At 49.5% G+C, this 23,268-nt stretch overlaps 1 protein-coding gene across 13 annotated transcripts in view; it reads left to right on the top strand.

Annotated features, from left to right (window-relative positions):
- Positions 1-23,268, top strand: part of LOC119963540 (electrogenic sodium bicarbonate cotransporter 1-like) — a 296,890-nt gene that overhangs the window by 155,378 nt on the left and 118,244 nt on the right. For all 13 annotated transcript variants that reach the window (XR_005460119.1, XR_005460120.1, XM_038792824.1 and 10 more), the window contains 3 exons: positions 2,192-2,349; positions 3,088-3,175; positions 11,037-11,191. Coding sequence is in view for 11 of the 13 variants with exons in the window: in XM_038792824.1 (XP_038648752.1) it covers positions 2,192-2,349; positions 3,088-3,175; positions 11,037-11,191 (401 nt within the window). In the remaining 2 variants the exon portion in view is untranslated. The remainder of the gene's footprint in view (positions 1-2,191; positions 2,350-3,087; positions 3,176-11,036; positions 11,192-23,268) is intronic.

Below are 23,268 nucleotides of genomic sequence, written 5' to 3'. Positions count from 1 at the left end.
CGCCGGCCAATGGGGAGGGTCACCGTGAAGTACGCCGTGGGGGAGGGGGCGATGAGGAATATCCCGCCCATAGTCTGGAGTGGACGACTATTGATGTTGCTCATCCAGGAGGCCTTTGAGAGACGGTGCAGATTGAGCACAGGAAAGCACAGCTGCCAGTTGGCGCACAGCAAGATCCCACGCACAGGAATGAGATGAACACATGCAGGCGAAGGACATGCTGATAGGGTGAAAGAGAGGTGGGAGGAGGCACATATGGAGCACAAACAGATGGGTTAAATGGCCTCTTTCAACGTGATAGACCCAATATTCGAGTATTGTGTCCGTGATGCAGGGTTTAACGTGATCTGAGCAAATCCCAGTAACCCTGGTGCTGAGGTCAGGTCCAGAGCTTTATGTTTTGCGATGAAGTAGATCAGTTGAATGTCCGTCGATGAAGAATTCTGAATTCCCTCAATTCCAAAAAGAGTGAATGAAATAGATCAGCTGTTATCATTTTGTTTATCGTGAAGGGACTCTCGTTAGACACAAAGTGGGGGGGGGTCTGGATTCTCCATTGACCGAAGCCGCGATGGGGATTCCTGATTGGGGGGAATGAGCATCATCGGGTGCCAACCCCGTTGTGATGCTTTGATCCCTCGCTGGCGGTTTCAATGCCCTACCCGTCCCATACCGGCAGGCGGATAAAAATCGGTGATTTGCATCCATTTCAATTTGATTAGCAGTCTGGAGGCCCAATTCACCACTATCCCCCCCTCCCTCCCCTCCCCCCCAACCCCGTTATGCACCAACCCCCACAGCAGGGGATCCTCCAGGTGGGCTTTGGTGCAAGTTTCCCAAATTTGGCCGTGACACTGCGGACCCTGATGTAGCTCAAGGAGGTCAGTGCATAGCTGAGGTGCCCCCAAATTCTATCGGAAGACCCCTCTCCACCCCACACAATGCAAACGTGCCCCCCCTCGCTGACAAGTAGGGGCATCCTCCTCTGCCAAGGGAATAATGGGTCACTCCCCACAGAAACCGTTGAAGGTAACCTGACACCTTTCCACCAATCCTCCCATCCACCATCAGAGATCCCCCATCAGACACCCCCATTAGACTCCCCAATCAGACCCCCATCAGTCACTCCTGCCAAAGCTGAAGAGAAGTCCAGGCAGTGGAGTGCAAAATCACTGCATTTTCACTTACCCTTCCCTATCATCTGCTGCCTCAGACAAACTTGTTTAAAGCAGCAGCTAATACAAGTGTCAAAGGCTTTCCCCAAAGCCAAGTCCAGTTGAAAAGGCTTAAAATCCCCGGACAGCCTTTAAAATGCAAATCTCCCACTCAATTTCACACAGCAATACATTGCACTAGCCAGTGATTGACAGCTTTATTCCTCCAGAGACAAGTGCTTGATGGATTATTTATCAATATTTCCCTTCACGCTTGAATGCACCTCCATTACTCTGCTGACCACAATGTTTATAAACACTCTTGCTATGATTGACAGTTCCTCACAACATCAAAAGCAGCTAAGTGTTTTCTGTTGTGGAATCTCCTGAATTTATGACGGCCTGAGTTTTACAATTCTTCTCAATTCGCATCAAGTCCCCATTCCCCTGTCGCTCCTGTGCTTACTGACATATGTGGTCCCTAGTGTCATCCTTTCCTTCAAATCCTCCCATTTTTCTGCCTCTCCCTATCTCTGTAACCTGCTCTAGTCCCGCAACCCAGTGAGAAACCTGCCTTCCTCCAATTCTTCCCTCTTGAAAATCCCTGCTTTTAATCCCTCCACCAATGGCGTCTGTGCTTTTAGCTACCTGGGACTTCAGCTCTGGAATTCCTTCCCTAAACCCCTCCACTTTGTCTACCCTCTAATATGCTCATTGAAACCTAACTCTTTGACCAAGCTTTTGACCATCTGACCTAATATCTCCATCCACGGTTCAGTGCCATCTTTTGTCTGCTCACCCTTCCGTGGAGCACTTGGATGTGTTTGCAATAGTAAAGGTGCTATATAAATGCAGGTTGTGTTTGTTATTCTTGGATTTATTAGCATTTATCTGATATATATGATCTGTGGTTTCCGTCTCCCCCAGACCCTTTCTGCTGCATCATAGTTGTTGAACCTTCCTGTCTTTCGGGTGAAGGTTGTGTTTGATCAAACGTGTCCCTGTGCAGTGATCACCCTCTGATTTTCTTGCTGCAGCTCAAGAACAAGTTCATGAAGAAGCTGCCGCGTGATGCTGAGGCCTCCAACGTGCTGGTGGGTGAAGTGGACTTTCTGGACACCCCATTTATTGCCTTTGTGCGTCTGCAGCAGGCTGTGATGCTGGGGGCTCTGACTGAGGTCCCTGTACCGACCAGGTGAGTGTCTGACGCCAGTCCTCCACAAAGATGGTTCGATGGGCAGCGTGGTAGCACAGTGGTTAGCACAGTTGGATCACAGCTCCAGGGTCCCAGGTTCGATTCCCGGCTCTGGGTCACTGTCTGTGCGGAGTCTGCAAGTTTTCCCTGTGTCTGCGTGGGTTACACCCCCACAACCCAAAGATGTGCAGGTTAGGTGGATTGGCCACGCTAAATTGCCCCTTAATTGGGAAAAAAATAAATAATTGGATACTCTAAATTTATAAAAATAAAAAAAAACATTACGGAAGCAATTTCTAAACAAGATCTCACACTGATCCACAAAAAGGGATATTAGCCCAGGTGAACAAATGCAGGGGTAAAGAGGTGGATTTTAAGGAGCATTTAACAGGTGGAGAGAGGTAAAGAGATGGAGAGTTTCAGGAAGGTAATCCCAGGTTTTAGTGCCCAGGCAGATAAAGCCAGCACCGCCAATGGTGGAGTGATTAAAATTGGGACTTTGCATTGTGGGGGGAGATTGTGATCGCGGAAGGATGGAGGAGATTACAGAGAAAGGGGGAGGGAGGAGCCATGGAGGGATTCGAGTAGAAAGACAAGAATTTTAAAATTTAGGTGTTGCTGGGTTGGGACAATATTCTCAGCAAGCGCAGCGTGTGTTGGATGCAAAGATCTTTGTCTTTAGAACCATCTCAATTTGCTTTAGTTTGAGCCTAACACCATTTTTCTGTTTTTGTTTAGGTTTCTATTTGTTCTGCTTGGGCCCAAAGGAAAAGCAAAATCATACCATGAAATTGGGAGAGCGATTGCCACTCTCATGTCTGATGAGGTGAGAACCCAGAATGTGTTGTCTACATCTGAATGAATGAAAAATGAAATGAAAATCGCTTATTGTCACGAGTAGGCTTCAATGAAGTTACTGTGAAAAGCCCCTAGTCGCCACATTCCGGCACCTGTTGGGGGACGCTGGTATGGGAATCGAACCGTGCTGCTAGCCTGCCTCGGTCTGCTTTCAAAGCCAGCGATTTAGCCCAGTGAGCTAAACAGCCCCTGATGCCTACTTGTAGCATTGGATGTCTGTGCCTCAAAGGGAGTGCAACGAGATTCGCAAGATAGATTCCTGGAGCAGTTCTGAAAAAAGAGAAATGTCGCTGAAGTTTTTCATCTTGTACTCATCAGGGTAAAGGCAAAAATGTCAAATTTCAAACAATCACAACAATTTATACTTCAGGAGAAAAGGGTGCTGATGGGTTGGCAAATAAATCCTGATTGGCTGGGGCATTGCCATGGAGAAAGCAATGGGGAACTATAGGCTCCTTAAACTCCCGGGTAATTCAAAAGTTCACAAGACTTCAACTTATTACTTTTGTTTGGAGAGAATGAGTCCCTGTGCATGAATATATGTCATTTTGAGCCAGCATAAATGAGCCACATTATGAGCTTGGCTAATTATCTTAATTTGGTCATTAGTGTAGCTCGTAGCACACTCAGGATTGTTCAGCCACTGCTGCCCAATCGCAGAATCACATCTAACAGTACACGTTTTGTTTTGGGCTTTTCAAGCTTGGGCTGGTCCAGTACAGCCTGTATTCTGCTTATTATGAACATCTGGAAGAGCGCGCTGTTTGCTTTGATTAACCCACCACTAGAACCTATTGCCATTCATTACAGGCAGGGTACAGACTGGACTCAACAGAATTTCCAATAGAGCACTCCCTCGCAGAACTCCACTCGCCTGAAATAGGTGTTTCCTAAATTACCGCACTGGTGTCAAAGTCCACCTATTTCTACATTAATTTGTTTTAAGCAAACGTCACCGACTGAAATTGGGGAGCCCTTTGGGGAACTCTGATCCTCCCACCCATGAACTGTCGTGGTGATGTTGAACAAGGGCTGCAGTCCTCACCTGAAGATTAAGCGGTGCTTCATTGACCACATGTGCCAATGTGGCTCAATGGTGGTGCTCTTGCCTTGGAGACAGAAGGTTGCAGGTTTAAGGCAGGGAAATGACTTCACAGCTGTAAGCAGATTTGAAAACACAATAGAAATGGCCGGTGAGAATTAGTAAATGATGAAAACAGAAATTGGTCAAGCACTTGCCCCTACATTTCAACAATAGCAGCAAATAGTTGCATTTATATAGCATTGATAATGTAATAAAATGACCCAAGGCGCTTTATAACACCAGGCATGACACAGAGCCACCTAAGGTGATGTTAGTTGAGATGGTCAAAGTGGTAGGGTTTAAGGGTGTCTTAAAGAAGTAAAATGAGTTAGAGCGACAGAGAGGTGTAGGGAGAAAACTCCAGAGCTTAGGGTGCAGGGAACTGAAGGCAAGGCCACCAATGGTAGCACGATTGAAATCAGGAACATTCAAGGAGTCAGAGAGGCAAAATTATTTCAGAGCATCGTGAGTCTGGAGGAGATTATAGAAATAGGGGGAGGCAAGACCATGGAGGAATTTGAAAACAAGGATGAGAATTTTAAAGTCAAGACCAGGAGCTTGACTCGAGTTGTTTGACCGGGAACCAGTGTACGTCAGCAAGCACAGGGGTGAGAGGTGAATGGGTCTTGGTAGCAGCTAAGACAGGGCAGCTGAGGTTTGGAGGACCTCAAGTTCAGGGAGGGCAGAATATGGGAGCCCAGCCAGGTAGAGAATGTTGCAATAGTCGCGGTAACAAATGCATGAATGATGGTTTCAGCAGCAAATGACCTTAGGAGATCCTAACGAATTTAGGAGATCTTAGCGGTAGCACGGAGATGAGTTTGGAAGATCATGTCAGGATCAAATGTGACACCAAGGTGTGAACAGAGTGGCTTAAGCTCAGACTGTTGACTTCAAAGAGTTGTGTCTATGAAGTATTGCTGAATGCACTAAGAAACAATTTAAGTTTATCAGTCAGACTCACAATGTGGCTTACTTATGCTTGCTCCAAGCTACATCTATTCATGTCCAGAGACGTGTCCTGTTTCAGCAAAAGGAACATGTTGCATTGCAACTTTTTTTAATTAACCAAAAGCATGGACGACGATAGCTCCCTGGTGCATTCTCCATGGCAATGCCTCAACCAATCAGAGTCAACTTGACAACCAATCAGCTTTACTCATGCAGTCTGAATTGTTCCTCCCTTTGAAATTTGATGTTCTTGCACCTGTCCAGATGACAAACCTCAACAGCACATCTCTTTTTTCAAGAATGCTTAAATTGTGCATTACCAAGTGATGGTGTCTGAAGTGTTGATGTATCCTGAGAATGTGAGAGGCATTGGGCAGGATTCTCTGACCCCCCCGCCGGGTCAGAGAATCCCCGGGGGGGGGGGGCGGTGCGATTCCCGCCCCGCTGCCGGCTGACGTATTCTCCGGCGCATTTTTCGGGCGGGGTCGGGATTCCCGCCACGCCGGCCGGGGGCCGTTGGCAGCGAACCCCCCCCCCCCCCCCCGGCGATTCTCCGGGCCCCGATGGGCCAAGCGGCCATCTATTTTTGGCCAGTCCCGCCGGATTGGGTTACGTATGGTCCCACATGGCAGGACCTGGCAGGCAAGTCAGTGGGGGCAGTCCTCGGGGGAGGGGGGGGGGGGGGGGGGCACGGTGGCCTGGCCCGCGATCGGGGCCCACCGATCTGCGGATGGGCCTGTTCCGTGAGGGCATTTCTTCCTTCTGCTCCAGGCCCCTGTAGGGTTCCGCCATATCTGCCGCAGAGAAGAGAACCCCCCGCGCGTGCGCCAAAATACGACGACTGGTCTGCACATGCGCGTAATCACGCGGCGATTCCACGCATGCGTAAGCTCGCGCTGACCCTTCAGCGCCGGCTGGAGCAGTGGGGACGACTCCAACGTCCGCCTAGCCCCTGAGACAGGTGAGAATTCCTCACCTTGGGGGCCCATTGATGCCAGAGTGGTTGGCGCCGGTTTTCCTGCCAGCGTTGGGACTTCGTGCCCGGAAGGGAAAATCCCGGCCCTTATGTAAATGTATATCCTCTCTTTATTAAAAGATTTGCCGCCTTCGGGAATGTTGCAGCCGTGATGAACTCTTTCATCATCATGTGCCTAAGAAACATTACCAACCCCGCCAGGTTAGACAGAATAAAGATTAGGGTCGTGCTCTTAGCGTTGTTTATCTAATTCTATTTCAGAGTTTCAAACAATACAAACAGCGTGAATTATCTGACATGATCATCATCGGAACAATGGGCGATTTTGTTAATTGTGCTGCCATTCTGTACCTGAAAGGATATTCTGTGCATTAGCGTTGCGCCGAGTTGCTGCGTCAAATGCACCATGTAGTCTGGAGCTACGGTGCGACTTCCAATTTTCCTTCCATCACATTGGCTGGCCAGGAACCTCTCCCACACTTATCACCCATTGTGACACCAGACCTCCCCCTCGGCAGATCAATCAATTCAATCCTCTCGTTCTCTTTTAAAGGAAAATTAGACTCATTCTTATCCACCACAAGAAACTGGCGAGGGTTTTCAAAATAATTCTTTTTTTTTTTCATTGTTTGAGAGCCAGACGACATCTTTTTTCTTTCCTGCTGCCGCTGGCGTAGGGTTTGTTCATGCCGCAGTGATTGCCTTGACCAGTAGTATATTCAAAAAGACAAGTTTCTTTTCAAAAATGAGCCCTTAATATTTACCCGGGTCCCACTGAACCCCAAGGGGAGTCGTATCCCACAGTGAAGATTGATTAAAGTGCCTGATGGACGGTAAAATGTTTCTCTGCTGTCGACCAATGATGCAAACCCATTCAGTAGAAATATTGTCAAAAATGTGCAGCAATCTAATCAAATTAAAGAATCAGCGTTGATATGACGCCTAACAAATGGGTTGCCAACTCCTAATTGAATGTTTCACCACATGATTCACTGCTTCCATTCAATGAGCCTTTTGAAAAAACAATTCCAATATCTTTATAACTAATAAATGAAAGTCAACTTTTATTAATGGCACAGTGACTTAGAATTTCTCCCAGTATTTTGTCCTTGGCAGTGTCCACCAGATTGATCTGTAATGGGCGGCACGGTAGCACAGTGGTTAACACTGTTGCTTCACAGCACCTGGGTCCCAGGTTCGATTCCCGGTTTGGGTCACTGTCTGTGCGGAGTCTGCACCTTCTCCCCGTGTCTGTGTGGGTTTCCTCCGGATGCTCCGGTTTCCTCCCACAGTCCCGAAAGGTGTGCTGTTGGGTGAACGGGACATTCTGAATTCTCCCTCTGTGTACCTGAACAGGCGCCGGAATGTGGCGACGAGGGGATTTTCAGTAACTTCATTGCAGTGTTAATGTAAGCCTCCTTATACAGTAATAAAGATTATTATTATTATAAGTCTTGGAGACTCCAGGACAGTCCTGGAGGGGTCGGCAACGCTATCCTCACATGACCTCAGGCTGTTCCAAAGCATTTTCAGGCCTTGCGAGCTCATTTAAAGTATTGTCGCCTTTTCTCGCTTCGAATTATCTCCACTCAGTGCAATCCAAGGAAAGTGTGGCCATCAAACGTAAAACAGGCTCAACATTGACCTTCAGATGGATCACGAGCCTTTCGCAAAGTCCCCAGCACTGGACAATTGTTTGGCTCCATAACTAGGCATAGAGCGAGATTTTCTGTGGGCTTGTGATTTGGAAAGGACGTTGGATGGGCACTTGAGGAAAACACACTGGGAAATACGAGGATAAAGTGGCAGAATGGCACTGGGATGTGTCACTAGAAAGCTGGCATGGACTTGATGGGCTGAATGGCCTCTTTCTGTACTGAGATTCTTGATGAAGACAGTTGCCCTTTTAATTAACAATTTCATGCATTTAGGGCAGCACGGTCGCACAAGTGGTTAGCACTGTGGCTTCACAGCGCCAGGGCCCCAGGTTCAATTCCCCGCTGGGGTACGGTTTGTTCATGTCGCTGAACATGTCTCTGCGGAGTCTGCACGTTCTCCCCGTGTCTGCATGGGTTTCCTCCGGGTGCTCCGGTTTCCCCCCCCACAGTCCAATGATGTGCAGGTTAGGTGGATTGGCCATGCTAAATTGCCCTTAGTGTCCAAAAAAGGTTAGGTGGGGTCATTGGATTACGGGGATAGGGTGGAGGTGAGGCCTTAAGTGGGTCGGTGCAGACTCGATGGGCCAAATGGCCTCCTTCTGCACTGTATGTTCTCTGAGTGCTACCAGTAAGTGATATCGCTCTTTGGCCTTGTTTTCTTGCCAGGTAATAATGACACCACAAATGTACAAAGTAGATATGGGCTGTAAGATGGGGCTCCATCACCCCTTACCCCACTACCCATTCCCCCCCCCCCCCCCCACCCCACCCTCAAACGCTCAGTTTTGGGTGCAATCTGAAACTCACTGTGATATTGAGTAATCCAGGGGATGATGGGTTCTGAGTATTTTTCTCTTGTAAATTCAGCACACTGTCGCTTGTTCACTGAGACCATCTCCGCCTGTCACAGCCTTGTCCCATTCTGCACATTTGCTTTTGTCTCCATTGTCTGAGAGCTTTGCCTCCTATTATTGACCCTCAGCAATTCACCCAGACCCTGTCCAAGGCTGTGGTGGAAATTCACGTTTTTATCACGGATAGTTATCCGTTCGGGAGCTTTGCCAGCAGAATGATTGATAATCTAAATGCGGGAATGTGGGAAAGTAGGTCAGCAAGGATGCTCCCGCAGCCGGGGTGGAGAGTGGAAAAGGGGCTGGAGAGGGATGGTGAGAGATTGCGAGTGCAGCAGTATAACTGGGACATTGTTCTTCCGTTACAAATTCAGCTACTAGTAGCTTTTGTTCTCATCTGTTGGTTCAGTGCCGACATATAACGTGACCCGGGGCCATGTCTTTGTGTTGTGTGTAGCTGTCCTTAATCAAAGTCTTTAATATTGACCAAACAGAGGAGTTTAAGATTATGAAAGAGGGCAGCACATTGGTGCAGTGGTTAGCACTGCTGCCTCACGGCGCCGAGGTCCCAGGTTCGATCCCGGCTCTGGGTCACTGTCCGCGTGGAGTTTGCACATTCTCCCCGTGTTTGCGTGGGTTTCGCCCCCCCACAACCCAAAAGATGTGCAGGGTAGGTGGATTGACCACGCTAAATTGCCCCTTAATTGGGAAAAAAAATTGGGTACTTTAAATTTATTTTTTAAAAGATTCTGAAAGGGTTAGAGAGGGTAGATGCAGAGAATCCACTTGAGGGGAGACTCAGAAGACAAAAATAAAAATGAAGTTACTAATAAACCCAATCGGGAATTCAGGAGAAACTTCTTCGCCCAGAGAGTGGCGAGAATGTGGGACTCGCTCCCACAGGGAGTGGGGGAGAATGTGGGACTCGCTCCCATAGGGAGTGGTTGAGGTGAATAGTTTAGAGACATTTAAGGGGAAGCTGGGTAAACACTAGAGAGAGAAAAGAATAGAAGGGGATGCTGATTTTGTACATGTGGAGCAGCAGTTTGAATGGCTGTATTTTATCTGTAGCTGCAGCTACAGATATGTGCCCCAAGCTGATTATCCCCAAAGTACATCAACCAGCCAATCATTTGCACCCAAGCATGAAGAAGAGACGTCTGCACACACACCACAAAAGGAGACTTTCCTCCTCTCTCGTCTCTATGAAATCGATTAGTCCTACATCCTGCTCTTTCCCCATAGCCCTGCACATTTATCCGCCTTCAAGTATTTTACTCCACTCCCATTTTGAAAGTTGCTATTGAATTTGCTTCTGCCCTCCTTCCAGGCAGCACTTTCCAGGTCAAAACAAATCGCTGCGCAAAAAATATATTCTCTTTGCCTCCCGTCTGGTTCTTTTGCCAAATAAGATGTTAATTAAATCTTAAACCTTGTTCCTCTGATTACTGATCCTCCTGCTGGGATTTCTCCATACTCTTTCTCAAAACTCTGCATGATTTCGGGCACCTCTATTGAATCTCTAATGAGCCATCTCTGCAGGTAGCAGATGAAGAACATATCAGCCATGATAGAATGGTGGTGCAGACCCAATGGGCTGAATGGCCTAATTCTGCTCCTAAATCTGATGAATTTATGCCATTGTAATTGATACTCTAGTAATTAATGGAAACGAGAAATACATTTACATGTTCCTGATTATACCCGGACATCATCAGAATCTGTAGCGTCATGAGCAGCACGGTAGCATGGTGGTTAGCATAAATGCTTCACAGCTCCAGGGTCCCAGGCTCGATTCCCGGCTGGGTCACTGTCTGTGCGGAGTCTGCACGTCCTCCCCGTGTGTGCGTGGGTTTCCTCCGGGTGCTCCGGTTTCCTCCCACAGTCCAAAGATGTGCAGGTTAGGTAGATTGGCCATGCTAAGTTGCCCGTAGTGTCCTAAAAAGTAAGGTTAAGGGGGGGGTTGTTGGGTTACGGGTATAGGGTGGATACGTGGGTTTGAGTAGGGTGATCATTGCTCGGCACAACATCGAGGGCCAAAGGGCCTGTTCTGTGCTGTACTGTTCTATGTTCTATGTTCTATGTTCTATGATAAATACCGAGTGAGAGCCTCACCGTCGATCGGTTTCTCAAAGGATTAATGAATTGTAATTTCATTGCTGAATACTTGGTATCTGCTAAGTGTTCTTTCTGGTTAACATTTCTACAAACCTGGATTGTTCTCCTAAAAGCAGAGGTGGCTCAGAGGCGATTCAGTTGAGATCTTATTTGTTGATGCATTATAAGAGTTCTGTCTTTCTTTGTTTTAGCTGTTTCATGACATTGCCTACAAGGCCAAGGATAACGTAGACCTGTTGGCCGGAATTGACGAGTTTCTGGATGAGGTGATTGTCCTTCCTCCCGGTGAGTGGGATCCTGAGATCAGAATAGAGCCTCCAAAATCACTCCCTTCATCGGACAAAAGGTAAAGAGATCCTTAACTTGTACTGAATTATTGGCACAATGTGCCTCATGGTCTTTAGGTTCTTCTTATAAGTAGTACTGCCTTGGCTTCAAATACCTAGCAACAGCACTGCTCTCAAACAGCCCAGATTATCAAAGGGAACGTGTTCCTCACATGGTCTCCTCTGGACCTGGTAACCCTTTACCCCCTTGGGTAGGCACACAAGATCCCACGACACTACTTCAAAGAAGAGCAGGGGAGCTCCCCTTGACGTCTTGGCCAATATTTACCCCTCAATTGGCAACATTTAAACTAAACAGATTGCTTAGTTATTACCAGGTATTGAAATTAAATGAAAATGGCTTATTGTCACGAGTAGGCTTCAATGAAGTTACTGTGAAAAGCCACTAGTCGCCACATTCCGGCGCCTGTTCAGGGAGGCTGGTACGGGTATTGAACCGTGCTGCTGACCTACCTCGGTCTGCTTTAAAAGCCAGCGATTTAGCCCAGTGTACTAAACCAGCCCCTTAGTGTGTATTGAAGCATAGTGGTTAGCTATTAGCATAGGGCTAATAACGTAAATGCCTAGCCTGTGGTCATAGGCAAGAGTTCAAACCCCATTATCACAGTTGACTGTAAATTGAATAAAAGATGTATCAGAATGGTGTGGGGGCAGCACGGTGGCGCAGTGGTTAGTGCTACGGCCTTTGACGCTGAGGACCCGGGTTCGATCCCGGCCCCGGGTTACTGCCCGTGTGGAGTTTGCACATTCTCCCCGTGTCTGCGTGGGTTTCGCCCCCACAACCCAAAGATGTGCAGGGTAGGTGGATTGGCCAGGCTAAATTGCCCCTTAATTGGGAAAAAAATTGGGTACTTAAAAAAAAAATTTTTTAAGTATCATATTGGTGGCTGTGAAATTACTAAATTGTTGTAAAATACCGTTTGGTTCACAAGTACACTGAAGGGAACCTGGTTTGCCACGTGTGTGTCGACAAACTCACAGCAAATCGGTTGCTTGTGAAATGGCCCAGCTAGCTGCTCAGTTATGTTCAAGGAGGTGGGCTCTCTCCAACCTTTTGAAGTGAAATTACAGATGGGTAATAAGCTCTGGTGTTGTCCTCTGTATGTATATATATTTTTAAAATTACCTTGCTGGCTGTGAGAGTTTTCTGTGTTCAAATTGGCTGCTGTGTTATCTACATTAAGGCAGCGAGGGCACAGGTTAGAAAGTGCTTTGGGATAGTCAGAGGTTGTGAACGGTGGTATATAAATGCACGCATTCCACATGTTCCTACCCCTGTTGAGAAAGCGTAGCAGATGATTTGATTCGGGCTCCTCGTGGTGCCAGAGAGGTCAGCAAACAAATTAATGCTGACTCGCCCACCTTTGAAAGGCATGGCTTCAACGACCTCTTTAAAAAATAATAAACCAAATGCTCCTCTTCTCTTTGGTCATCATTTCCTTCCATCCTATAAAACACTTGAAAACCCCCATGTTAAAGGAGTGCGGGGTGGGAGAGAGGTCACAGTGATCATGTCTTGGGTCTCAGAGGTTATCTCAGAAGAACACAGGGTCGAATAGCCAACCTCCCAGGTCAAAGGGCGTGTCATCACTGGCGTGGGTAAATCTGGGGCTGGTGGGAGAGAGGAGGCAGAGAGGGTATAACATTTAGAGATTGAAGAAATATTTCTTCAGTGGGCTCTCCGACAATTACAATAAGTGGTCAGAATACACACCCATGATATACAAAATAGGAAAACATCTGTTTCTTGTTAACAGTTGTCCCTCACGATTTTGTTCAACGGGAAAGTTGCTTCCCTTTTCTTCTCCAGTTGTTGAACAGTATTTCCTCTCACCCTTGCCTTCTATTGATCTCTGCCATACCTATATTTTTCCCTCCATGCTCTCTCTCTCCTTCTAACTCTTTTCTCATCTTTGCCTTCCCCACTCCGCAATCTAACAGCTGTTTATCCCGGTGGATTTCCCAGGGTGCATGTTTGCTCCATGACGCATGCAGGTACAGAGTGTGTGATGTTTTCCATGATAACTCTTTCCTGAATGTTCCACTAACCCACCACTCACACTTTCACTTTCCTATCCCTGCACAAGATGCTTTAGCGTGCAGCGCAAGTGCTCGCAAAGAGTGACATGCTAAATAACCAGATAATCTGTTGTTTCGGCAATAAATAGTGACCAGGACACTGGGGAGAACACCGCTGATCCCTTTGAAGTCATGTCATTCGATCTTATACATCCACCTAAAGACAGAGACAACTGCACTGGTTTAATGTCTCATTGAAAGAGCACTCGCTGACAATGCAGCTCTCCCTCAGTACTGACCCTCTGACAGTGCAGCACTCCCTCAGTACTGACCCTCTGACAGTGCAGCACTCCCTCAGTACTGACCCTCTGACAGTGCGGCACTCCCTCAGTACTGACCCTCTGACAGTGCGGCACTCCCTCAGTACTGACCCTCTGACAGTGCGGCGCTCCCTCAGTACTGACCCTCTGACAGTGCAGCACTCCCTCAGTACTGACCCTCTGACAGTGCAGCACTCCCTCAGTACTGACCCTCTGACAGTGCAGCACTCCCTCAGTACTGACCCTCTGACAATGCAGCTCTCCCTCAGTACTGACCCTCTGACAGTGCGGCGCTCCCTCAGTACTGACCCTCTGACAGTGCAGCACTCCCTCAGTACTGACCCTCTGACAGTGCGGCGCTCCCTCAGTACTGTCCCTCTGACAGTGCAGCACTCCCTCAGTACTGACCCTCTGACAGTGCAGCACTCCCTCAGTACTGACCCTCTGACAGTGCAGCACTCCCTCAGTACTGTCCCTCTGACAGTGCAGCACTCCCTCAGTACTGACCCTCTGACAGTGCGGCACTCCCTCAGTACTGACCCTCTGACAGTGCAGCACTCCCTCAGTACTGACCCTCTGACAGTGCAGCTCCCTCAGTACTGTCCCTCTGACAGTGCAGCACTCCCTCAGTACTGACCCTCTGACAGTGCAGCACTCCCTCAGTACTGACCCTCTGACAGTGCAGCACTCCCTCAGTACTGTCCCTCTGACAGTGCAGCACTCCCTCAGTACTGACACTCTGACAGTGCGGCACTCCCTCAGTACTGACCCTCTGACAGTGCGGCACTCCCTCAGTACTGACCCTCTGACAGTGCGGCACTCCCTCAGTACTGACCCTCTGACAGTGCAGCAATCCCTCAGTACTGACCCTCTGACAGTGCAGCACTCCCTCAGTACTGACCCTCTGACAGTGCGGCACTCCCTCAGTACTGACCCTCTGACAGTGCGGCACTCCCTCAGTACTGACCCCTCTGACAGTGCGGCACTCCCTCAGTACTGACCCTCTGACAGTGCGGCACTCCCTCAGTACTGACCCTCTGACAGTGCGGCACTCCCTCAGTACTGACCCTCTGACAGTGCAGCACTCCCTCAGTACTGACCCTCTGACAGTGCGGCACTCCCTCAGTACTGACCCTCTGACAGTGCAGCACTCCCTCAGTACTGACCCTCTGACAGTGCGGCACTCCCTCAGTACTGACCCTCTGACAGTGCAGCACTCCCTGCAGTACTGTACCCTCTGACAGTGCAGCACTCCCTCAGTACTGACCCTCTGACAGTGCAGCACTCCCTCAGTACTGACCCTCTGACAGTGCAGCACTCCCTCAGTACTGACCCTCTGACAGTGCAGCACTCCCTCAGTACTGACCCTCTGACAGTGCAGCACTCCCTCAGTACTGACCCTCTGACAGTGCAGCACTCCCTCAGTACTGACCCTCTGACAGTGCAGCACTCCCTCAGTACTGACCCTCTGACAGTGCAGCTACTCCCTCAGTACTGACCCTCTGACAGTGCAGCACTCCCTCAGTACTGACCCTCTGACAGTGCAGGCTCTCCCTCAGTACTGACCCTCTGACAGTGCAGCACTCCCTCAGTACTGACCCTCTGACAGTGCGGCACTCCCTCAGTACTGACCCTCTGACAGTGCGGCACTCCCTCAGTACTGACCCTCTGACAGTGTGGCTCTCCCTCAGTACTGACCCTCTGACAGTGCTGCACTCCCTCAGTACTGACCCTCTGACAGTGCTGCACTCCCTCAGTACTGACCCTCTGACAGTGCAGCACTCCCTCAGTACTGACCCTCTGACAGTGCAGCATTCCCTCAGTACTGACCCTCTGACAGTGCAGCACTCCCTCAGTACTGACCCTCTGACAGTGCGGCACTCCCTCAGTACTGACCCTCTGACAGTGCGGCTCCCTCAGTACTGACCCTCTACAGTGCGGCACTCCCTCAGTACTGACCCTCTGACAGTGCAGCGCTCCCTCAGTACTGACCCTCTGACAGTGCAGCGCTCCCTCAGTACTGACCCTCTGACAGTGCGGCACTCCCTCAGTACTGACCCTCTGACAGTGCGGCGCTCCCTCAGTACTGACCCTCTGACAGTGCGGCACTCCCTCAGTACTGACCCTCTGACAGTGCAGCATTCCCTCAGTACTGACCCTCTGACAGTGCGGCACTCCCTCAGTACTGACCCTCTCTGACAGTGCAGCACTCCCTCAGTACTGACCCTCTGACTGTGCGGCACTCCCTCAGTACTGACCCTCTGACAGTGCAGCACTCCCTCAGTACTGACCCTCTGACAGTGCAGCATTCCCTCAGTACTGACCCTCTCTGACAGTGCAGCACTCCCTCAGTACTGACCCTCTGACTGTGCGGCACTCCCTCAGTACTGACCCTCTGACAGTGCGGCACTCCTTCAGCACTGCACTGGCAGTGTCAGGCTGGATTATATACTACAGCATCTGGATTAAGGGACAACTCCAGAGCCAACTCTCTCAGAGGCGAAAGACTTTGATTTAAGGGTGGCACGGTAGCACAGTGGTTATCACCGCTGCCTCACAGCGCCAGGGTCCCAGGTTCGATTCCCGGCTTGGGTCACTGTCTGTGCAGAGTCTACACGTTCTCCCAGTGTCTGCGTGGGTTTCCTCCGGGTGCTCCGGTTTCCTCCCAGAAGTCCCGAAAGACATGCTTGTTAGGTGAATTGGACATTCTGAATTCTCCCTCAGTGTACCCGAACAGGCGCCGGAATGTGGCGACTAGGGGATTTTCACAGTAACTTGATTACAGTGTTAACGTAATAATAATATTAATTGCTTATTGTCACAAGTAGGCTTCAATGAAGTTACTGTGAAAAGCCCCTAGTCGCCACATTCCGGCACCTGTTTAGGGAGGCCGGTACGGGAATTGAACCCGCGCTGCTGCCTTGTTCTGCATTACAAGCCGGCTGTTTAGTCCACTGTGCTAAACCAGCCCCTGCCTGTGACAATAAAGATTATAAAAATGGGTGACATTTAAAAACATCCTTATTGATGTGGTTTGGCAGTATTATTTATTTAATTTTGGTGCCAAGTTTGGTGTGTTTCCTTCCAAGTACTGAAGGCCTAACTTGTCAGTCGTCATGTAAAGGCCCAGTTCAGGGAGGAAGTGAGTTCAAAGTCAGATTCAGGAGCAGGTTCATCTGATTGTATTTTACTGCATCTAGAATTGAGACCATTTCTCGGTGGATGCTCAACAAACCTCACACAACATGCACAAAACTCCTCATTACGGAAACAAATTAACCCCAGTTTACGTAAGGTTTTGTGGTTTTTCTTTGATTGAGAATAAGTTTTAATTTACAAATTGTTTAATGATATATAGGAACGACCAGCAACATATGTGTTCTAAATTCAAACCAGCCCTTCACAACCCCAGGGGAGTGCACTGCACTCATTCGATCTCCAGAATGTTGGCTAACAATTGAAAATGTTGCCTGCTAAAAATGATTTCCAACATCAGAATGCAGACAGGCATCGTGACCTTGGTGATATCTGTTGTTGCCTCTATCTTAACTTACACAAGGTTCCTGTACACCCATCACACCTTGTGCTCCTCACCTATATTGGCTCACACTGTGGCCTTGCCTCAGTTTTTCAATTCATTTCCTGGTTTTCAAGTCTTTCCCTGGCCTCATCCCCCTTTTTCTCTGTAAGCTCCTCCCGGCCTTACAGAGATCTCTGCGCTCCTTCCATTTTAATTTTTTGTGCATCTTCTGCTTTTCATCGTCCCACTGTTGGCGGCCATACCTTGAGCTGCCTTAAGCTCTGGATTTCTCTCCCCCCTTCTCTGCCTCCTTCCCTCTCCACCTTCCCGCCCCTTCCACCAGCCTACCTCTCTGCTCTCTCTATCTCTGCATCCCTCCGTCTCTGCCTCACTCCCTCTCTGCTCCCCTACCTCTCTGCCTCTCTCTATCTCTGCATCCCTCCGTCTCTGCCTCACTCCCTCTCTGCTCCCCTACCTCTCTGCCTCTCCCTTGCTCTCTGCCTTCCTCTCTCTCTGCTTCCTTATCACTCTGCCTACCTCCCTGACCTCCTCTCTGCCTCCCTCCGATCTGCTTCTCACCCTCTCCTCCTCCCTCCCTGCCTGCTTCCCCTACCTCTCTCCCTCACTGCCTCTCTCCCTCTCTGGCTCTCTTCTTCTCTACCTCTGCCTCTTCCTTTAAGACACACTCAGTGTCAAATATAGTTTGAGAACACAACTGTGAAATGCCTTGTGATGTTTTACATCATTAAAGGTGCTACTTAAATGCAAGATGTTGTTGTTATCCCATGGATAGCATTAGAGTTACCAGTGATTCACGATACAAATTCAGTACAAGGACCTCATTCTCCTAATTAAAAGCTAAATTCTGCGGATGTTGTAAATGTGATATAAAAACAGAAAATGCTGAGCAAACCCAGCAGCAAAGCCTGTGAGTTAGCGGGTTGGATTCATCTGTTTGGATGACTAAGTTCTCCCTCCGGAGTAGAATCGCTCCTGGTCTGCGCTAATGCTAGGAGCGGAGACCAGGAGCGATTCACTCTCCCCAGCCCTGCTAATTTATGCATGGCGGGAACTCAAACAATTCCGTTTAAATCCCGCCATCAGGTCACCATTTTGAGTGGGTGGCCCAATACGACACTACACAATTTCTGCCCCTCCCCCACTCGCTGGCAAGTAGGGGCATCCTCCACCCACCCCCCACCCACCACCACCATGGGAATGACAGCTCACCTCCCTCCCCCACCACATACACACAGCAAGCATGTATGAAGATGACCCAACTCCCCCACTACCCCCATCAGAATCCCAGCACAGACCCACCATATCAAAGTGCCCCCTATATCAGAGCCCCCCCCCCATACCAGAGATCCCCCATATCAGAGCCCCACCCCTTATCAGAGATCCCTCCCCAATCAGGATCTGAGGGGGTTTAAAGCCATGTGATGTATTTTGACTTTCTGTGAAGCAACAGCTGCTGCTTTCAACACTTCTGTGGTGTCAGGGAAAGGTGAGTGAAAAAGCTGTGATTTTTCACTGATTCTGCCTGGACTGCTCTTTAGCTTGCAGACACGGGTGACTGATTGGGGGGGGGGGGGGGGGTCTCTGATCAGTCCACGCCCATATGAATCCCGGCCGAGAGTGCTGGAACATCACAGAAATGTAGAAAAGTAAGTTTCCAGGCCATTAATCAGATGCAAATGGGTTCAAATGAGCCTCCTGCCGGAACGGGCTTGTAGCTCGCTGCCGCCGGCAGTGGGAGCATATGGGAACGGGATGGGCGATGATCCCGTTTTTAGCCTATTTTTAGCATCGGGAACCCTGCTACCACAGGAGGGCAGGGGAGAATCCACCCCAGCAGTTCAAGTCCTTTTAATTTGAGTCCAGAACTCCACTCTGCTTCCTGTTTTCCACTCAAATGTGCTTTGATCAGAAATATAGATAAAATGCAATTAATCAACACTTTCAGATGCATACATAATAAAACAGCAACAACACTTGCAAAAGTAATGGATTGGTTTGAAGTGTTTTTCGGACATCCCGAAGATGTGATCCGGCGCCATATGAATGCAGGCTCTTTTAGTCATCAAATTTCCTCTCGAGTTGTGGTTCTGCTGGTGACTGTTTGACTGTTTTACTTCACCATTCCAGCAGTGAGAGATTCGGAACTACTTAAACATTACACAAGTCCAGAATGTGTTTGCAACATCAGCAGAATTCACAATAGCTTTCCAGTTTTTTTGGTAATTCTTAAACACGACCCTGTAAGAAACCTCACTAAAGTTGGCTAAATAAGGAACTCTGCCCAACTGCTCTTGGGCTGGGTGGGGGTTTGTAGGTTTGGTCCGTGGTCTGTGCTGAGACCACTGATACTGGGCAGAAGAATCGCTACAATTAGCACCTGGATTAGGGGAAAGGAAATCAGCTTGGTTCTCATCACCAACAACATGCATTTACAGTTTAATTCCAGCCTCCGATGACTGTGTGGAGTTCGCACTTTTTAGTGATTAGTAAGTTTGTGGATGACACCAAGGTTGGTGGAGTGGCAGATAGTGTTGAGGATTGTCAGAAGATACAGCAGGACATAGGTTGGAGACCAGGGCTGAGAAATGGCAAATGGAGTTCAATCCGGACAAATGTCCGTACCAGCCTTCCCGGACAGGCGCCGGAATGTGGTGACTAGGGGCTTTTCACAGTAACTTCATTGAAGCCTACTCGTGACAATAAGCGATTTTCATTTTCATTTCAAATGTGAGGTAATGCATTTTGGTCGGTCTAACATAGAGGGGAAACATACCGTAAATGGCAAAACTCTTAGGAATATAGAAAGATCTGGGTGTGCAGGTCCACAGATCTTTGAAGGTGGCAACAGAAGAGAACAAGGTAGTCAAGAAAGCAGATGGAATGCTTGCCCTCATTGGACGGAGCATCGAGTACACAAACTGGCAAGTCATGCTGCAGTTGTATAGAACCTTGATAAGGCCGCACTTGGAATATTGCGCACAATTCTGGTCACCACACTACCAGAAGCATGTGGAGGCTTTGGAAAGGGTGTAGAGGAGGTTGCCCAGGATGTTGCCTGGTCTGGAGGGTGTTATTGTCCAACAGGTTTGTTTCAAACACGAGCTTTCGGAGCACTGCTCCTTCCTCAGGTGAAACCCCAGTGCTCACCCCAGTCCAACCCAGTCCAACACCAACACCCCTTGTCTGCGTGGGTTTCCTCCGGGTGCTCCGGTTTCCTCCCACAGTCCAAAGATGTGCAGGTTAGGTGGATTGGCCATGCTAAATTGCCCCTTAGTGTCTAAAAAGAAGGTAAGGTGGGGTTACTGGGCTACGGCAATAGGGTGGAAATGTGGGCTTAGATATGGTGCTCTTTCCAAGGGCCGGTGCAACTCGATGGGCTGAATGGTCTCCTCATGCACTGTAAATTCTATGACTCTATGATAGCACCTTCAGTATTGTAAAACATCGCAAGGTGCTTCACGGGGAGCATAATCAGGCAGGAGGTTAACACTGAGACATGGAGATATTATGGTGACCAAACGATTGTGTAAAAGGAGGTATTAGGGCTCATCCTAAAGGTGGAGAGAGAGCGAGGTGGAGAGCGTAGGCCCAAGCAGCTGAAAAACCTTCGAAAGGCCAAATACAGAACCTGTAATGTCAACATTTTGAATGTGCTGCTTTGTCAGGTCAGGATTGTGCCCAATAATCACTATATTAAACAGTAGATAAGATAAAATTTGGCTTTCTGACGTTTATCAATGGATAGAAGCCAAAGCTTTCGCAATACCACCTTTCTGTTCTATAATAAGCAGAAAGATATCGGAAACGTTGAGCTGTTCCAGTTCTGACCAGTATTGAACACCGCCCAGGTGCAATCGTTACAAGATAAAACACTTGTTGGTACTTACACCCTTGATAAAACCAAGGCCTTCTCAGTGAACCGATACAAATTCGTCCAACATCTTTAACCAAGGTCACGTTAACTGAACCCCCCCCCCCCCTCAGTGGGATGCTCCCTCAGGCATGGATATATTCCCACACACTTTATGAGCAGTGTTTAACGGAGGAGTAAGGGGTCTCCCCCACCGGCTGCAGGGCCATGTTGCCTCTCTTCCACATGACTCACAAAATTACATGCCAACCTGGCAATTGACAGGCCTTCTCCAAGCTCATTGACCCCGGGGGGGGCAGGAGTGCCATGTGCCGAGAGCTGCCGGCAACTCTTTGTTGCTCGGTAGCACCATCGGTGGCTGATGCTGGTATGACACCCCCCCCCTCCCCGGAGGCCTGGCTTGGGGGGGGGGGTCTCTCAGCACGGGGCTGGGCCGGAGAATCCCCACGACTGGCGGGAATCGCGCCACGGGGCCGGGATGTGATTTTCCGCAGGAGATCCTCCTCAGGCCGCCGCCGCGCCGGTCGGGGGCCGTTCTATGCAGCCCGCCAGCCGATTCTAGGCCCGGGATGGGCCGAGCGGCCGTAGCAAAAGGCCTGAGTCCCGCCGGCACCATTCTAATCTGCTCCTAGCCGGCGGGACCTCGGCGTGAAAGGGTCCTGGGGGCGGTCTGTGGGGGGGGGGGGAATGGGGGTAATCGACCCCGGGGGGGGCCGGCCTCTCGGGCTGGGGGCCTCCTTTCGTCCGCGGCCGGCCCCTGTAGCCCTACGCCATGTTGCGTCGGGGCCGGCACGGAGAAGGGAGACACTGCGCATGCGCGGGACCCGCGGCGCCCATCTGACGCCAGGATCAGTAGCTGGTGTGGCGTGGGCCGCTCCAGGGCCATGCTGGCCCTCCTTAGGGGCCAGAATTCCTGATCCTGAGGCCGGGTTGGCGCCGTCGAGAAGCGTGACGGCGTTTCCAACGGCGTCAACACTTAGCCTCAGGAACAGAGAAACCCGCCCGAGGTGTCAGCAGAAAGGGCTCCCCCCCCCTCCCCCCTGCCTTAATGATGCAAGACCCCCAATCAGACACTGAGTGCCTGACAACAATCTCCCCCCACCCCCCAACCGAGCCCCCCAAGGAGTTAGCAACCAAAGAGGCTAAGGTGTGAACAGCACTGACAGCTGGACAGAGCCTTTCAGTAGCCATTGACACCTGGTGAAGCTCTGGCTATGCTCGATATTCCTCGGTGAGGAGTAAAATATCGGGACGTCTGGGAGACCAGGGCACTTCTGATCCAAAATAACAACAGAAAATTAACCAGCGTTAATGTTCCAGCTCAATGGTCTTTCATTAGAATCCGTCATCAACTTGGAACCCCAACTGTATTTCTCCATACATCTGCCAGATCTGCATTTTCCACGTTTATTTCCCATTTCCAGCATCTACAATGTTTTGATTTTCTGTTAGCCCTCCCGACCTTGGAGTTTCAACCCAAGGAGTTTGGTTAAAATTCGGCCCACGCCTGTTATCCTCGAGTGCGTCAAAAAACTGGAGGATCTGGTCAAATCTGAGATCGAGCGGGCTGAAGATCTGACACCCATGTCATGCACTGAAATTAAAACGAGCCGGAGAATCTGTTTAACCCGATCCAGGAACACGGCAAATTGGAGGAGGTGGTGGTGGAGTGCTGTTCATGATTCCAATCTCCATATTCCTCTTCAGATGTCAGCTCAATAGCAGTTCTGGCCCACAGCAATCCCCACCGGTAAAGGGGCAATAAGACAGGCCCCGAATCCAACCCAGCCGGAACGGGGAATCAGACCCCATGCTTTTGGAATCAATCTGATCCACACCAACCGCCCAGCGCCCCTCGGAGGAGTCAGGGTTGCTGTGGCAACCCTCGCTTTCCCATGCACTTTATAGTCTGAGCTGTGGATAATGGTGGTAGAGGCTTCTGTTACTTTCTGGGCTGCCCAGCAATCTCTCCCACATTTACTGCCCACACTGGTGTGTGTTTGGAAGGATTTACAAGTTGACACTCGGCCTCCTTGTCTGCGTTATGAACTCACCTTCCTTGCTCATCACGTCTTGGGCGGGATTCGAACCCAGACCTTCTGATTCAGGGGCAGGGACATTATTCACTGCGTAAGACCCCTGTCACCTCATTATAGAAAGGATATAGAGGCAATGGAGGGGGTGAAAATTGGATTCACAGGGATGTTGATGGACGGGACGGTGGCACAGTGGTTAGCACTGCTGCCACATGGCACCAGAGAATCGGGCTCAATTCCAGCCTCGGGTGACTGCCTGTGTGGAGATTGCACATCCTCCCCGCGTCTG

The sequence above is a fragment of the Scyliorhinus canicula genome, chromosome 3, assembly GCF_902713615.1.
Source record: "Scyliorhinus canicula chromosome 3, sScyCan1.1, whole genome shotgun sequence".
Lineage (NCBI taxonomy): Eukaryota > Metazoa > Chordata > Chondrichthyes > Carcharhiniformes > Scyliorhinidae > Scyliorhinus > Scyliorhinus canicula.
This window is presented reverse-complemented; position numbering and strand designations above follow the sequence as displayed.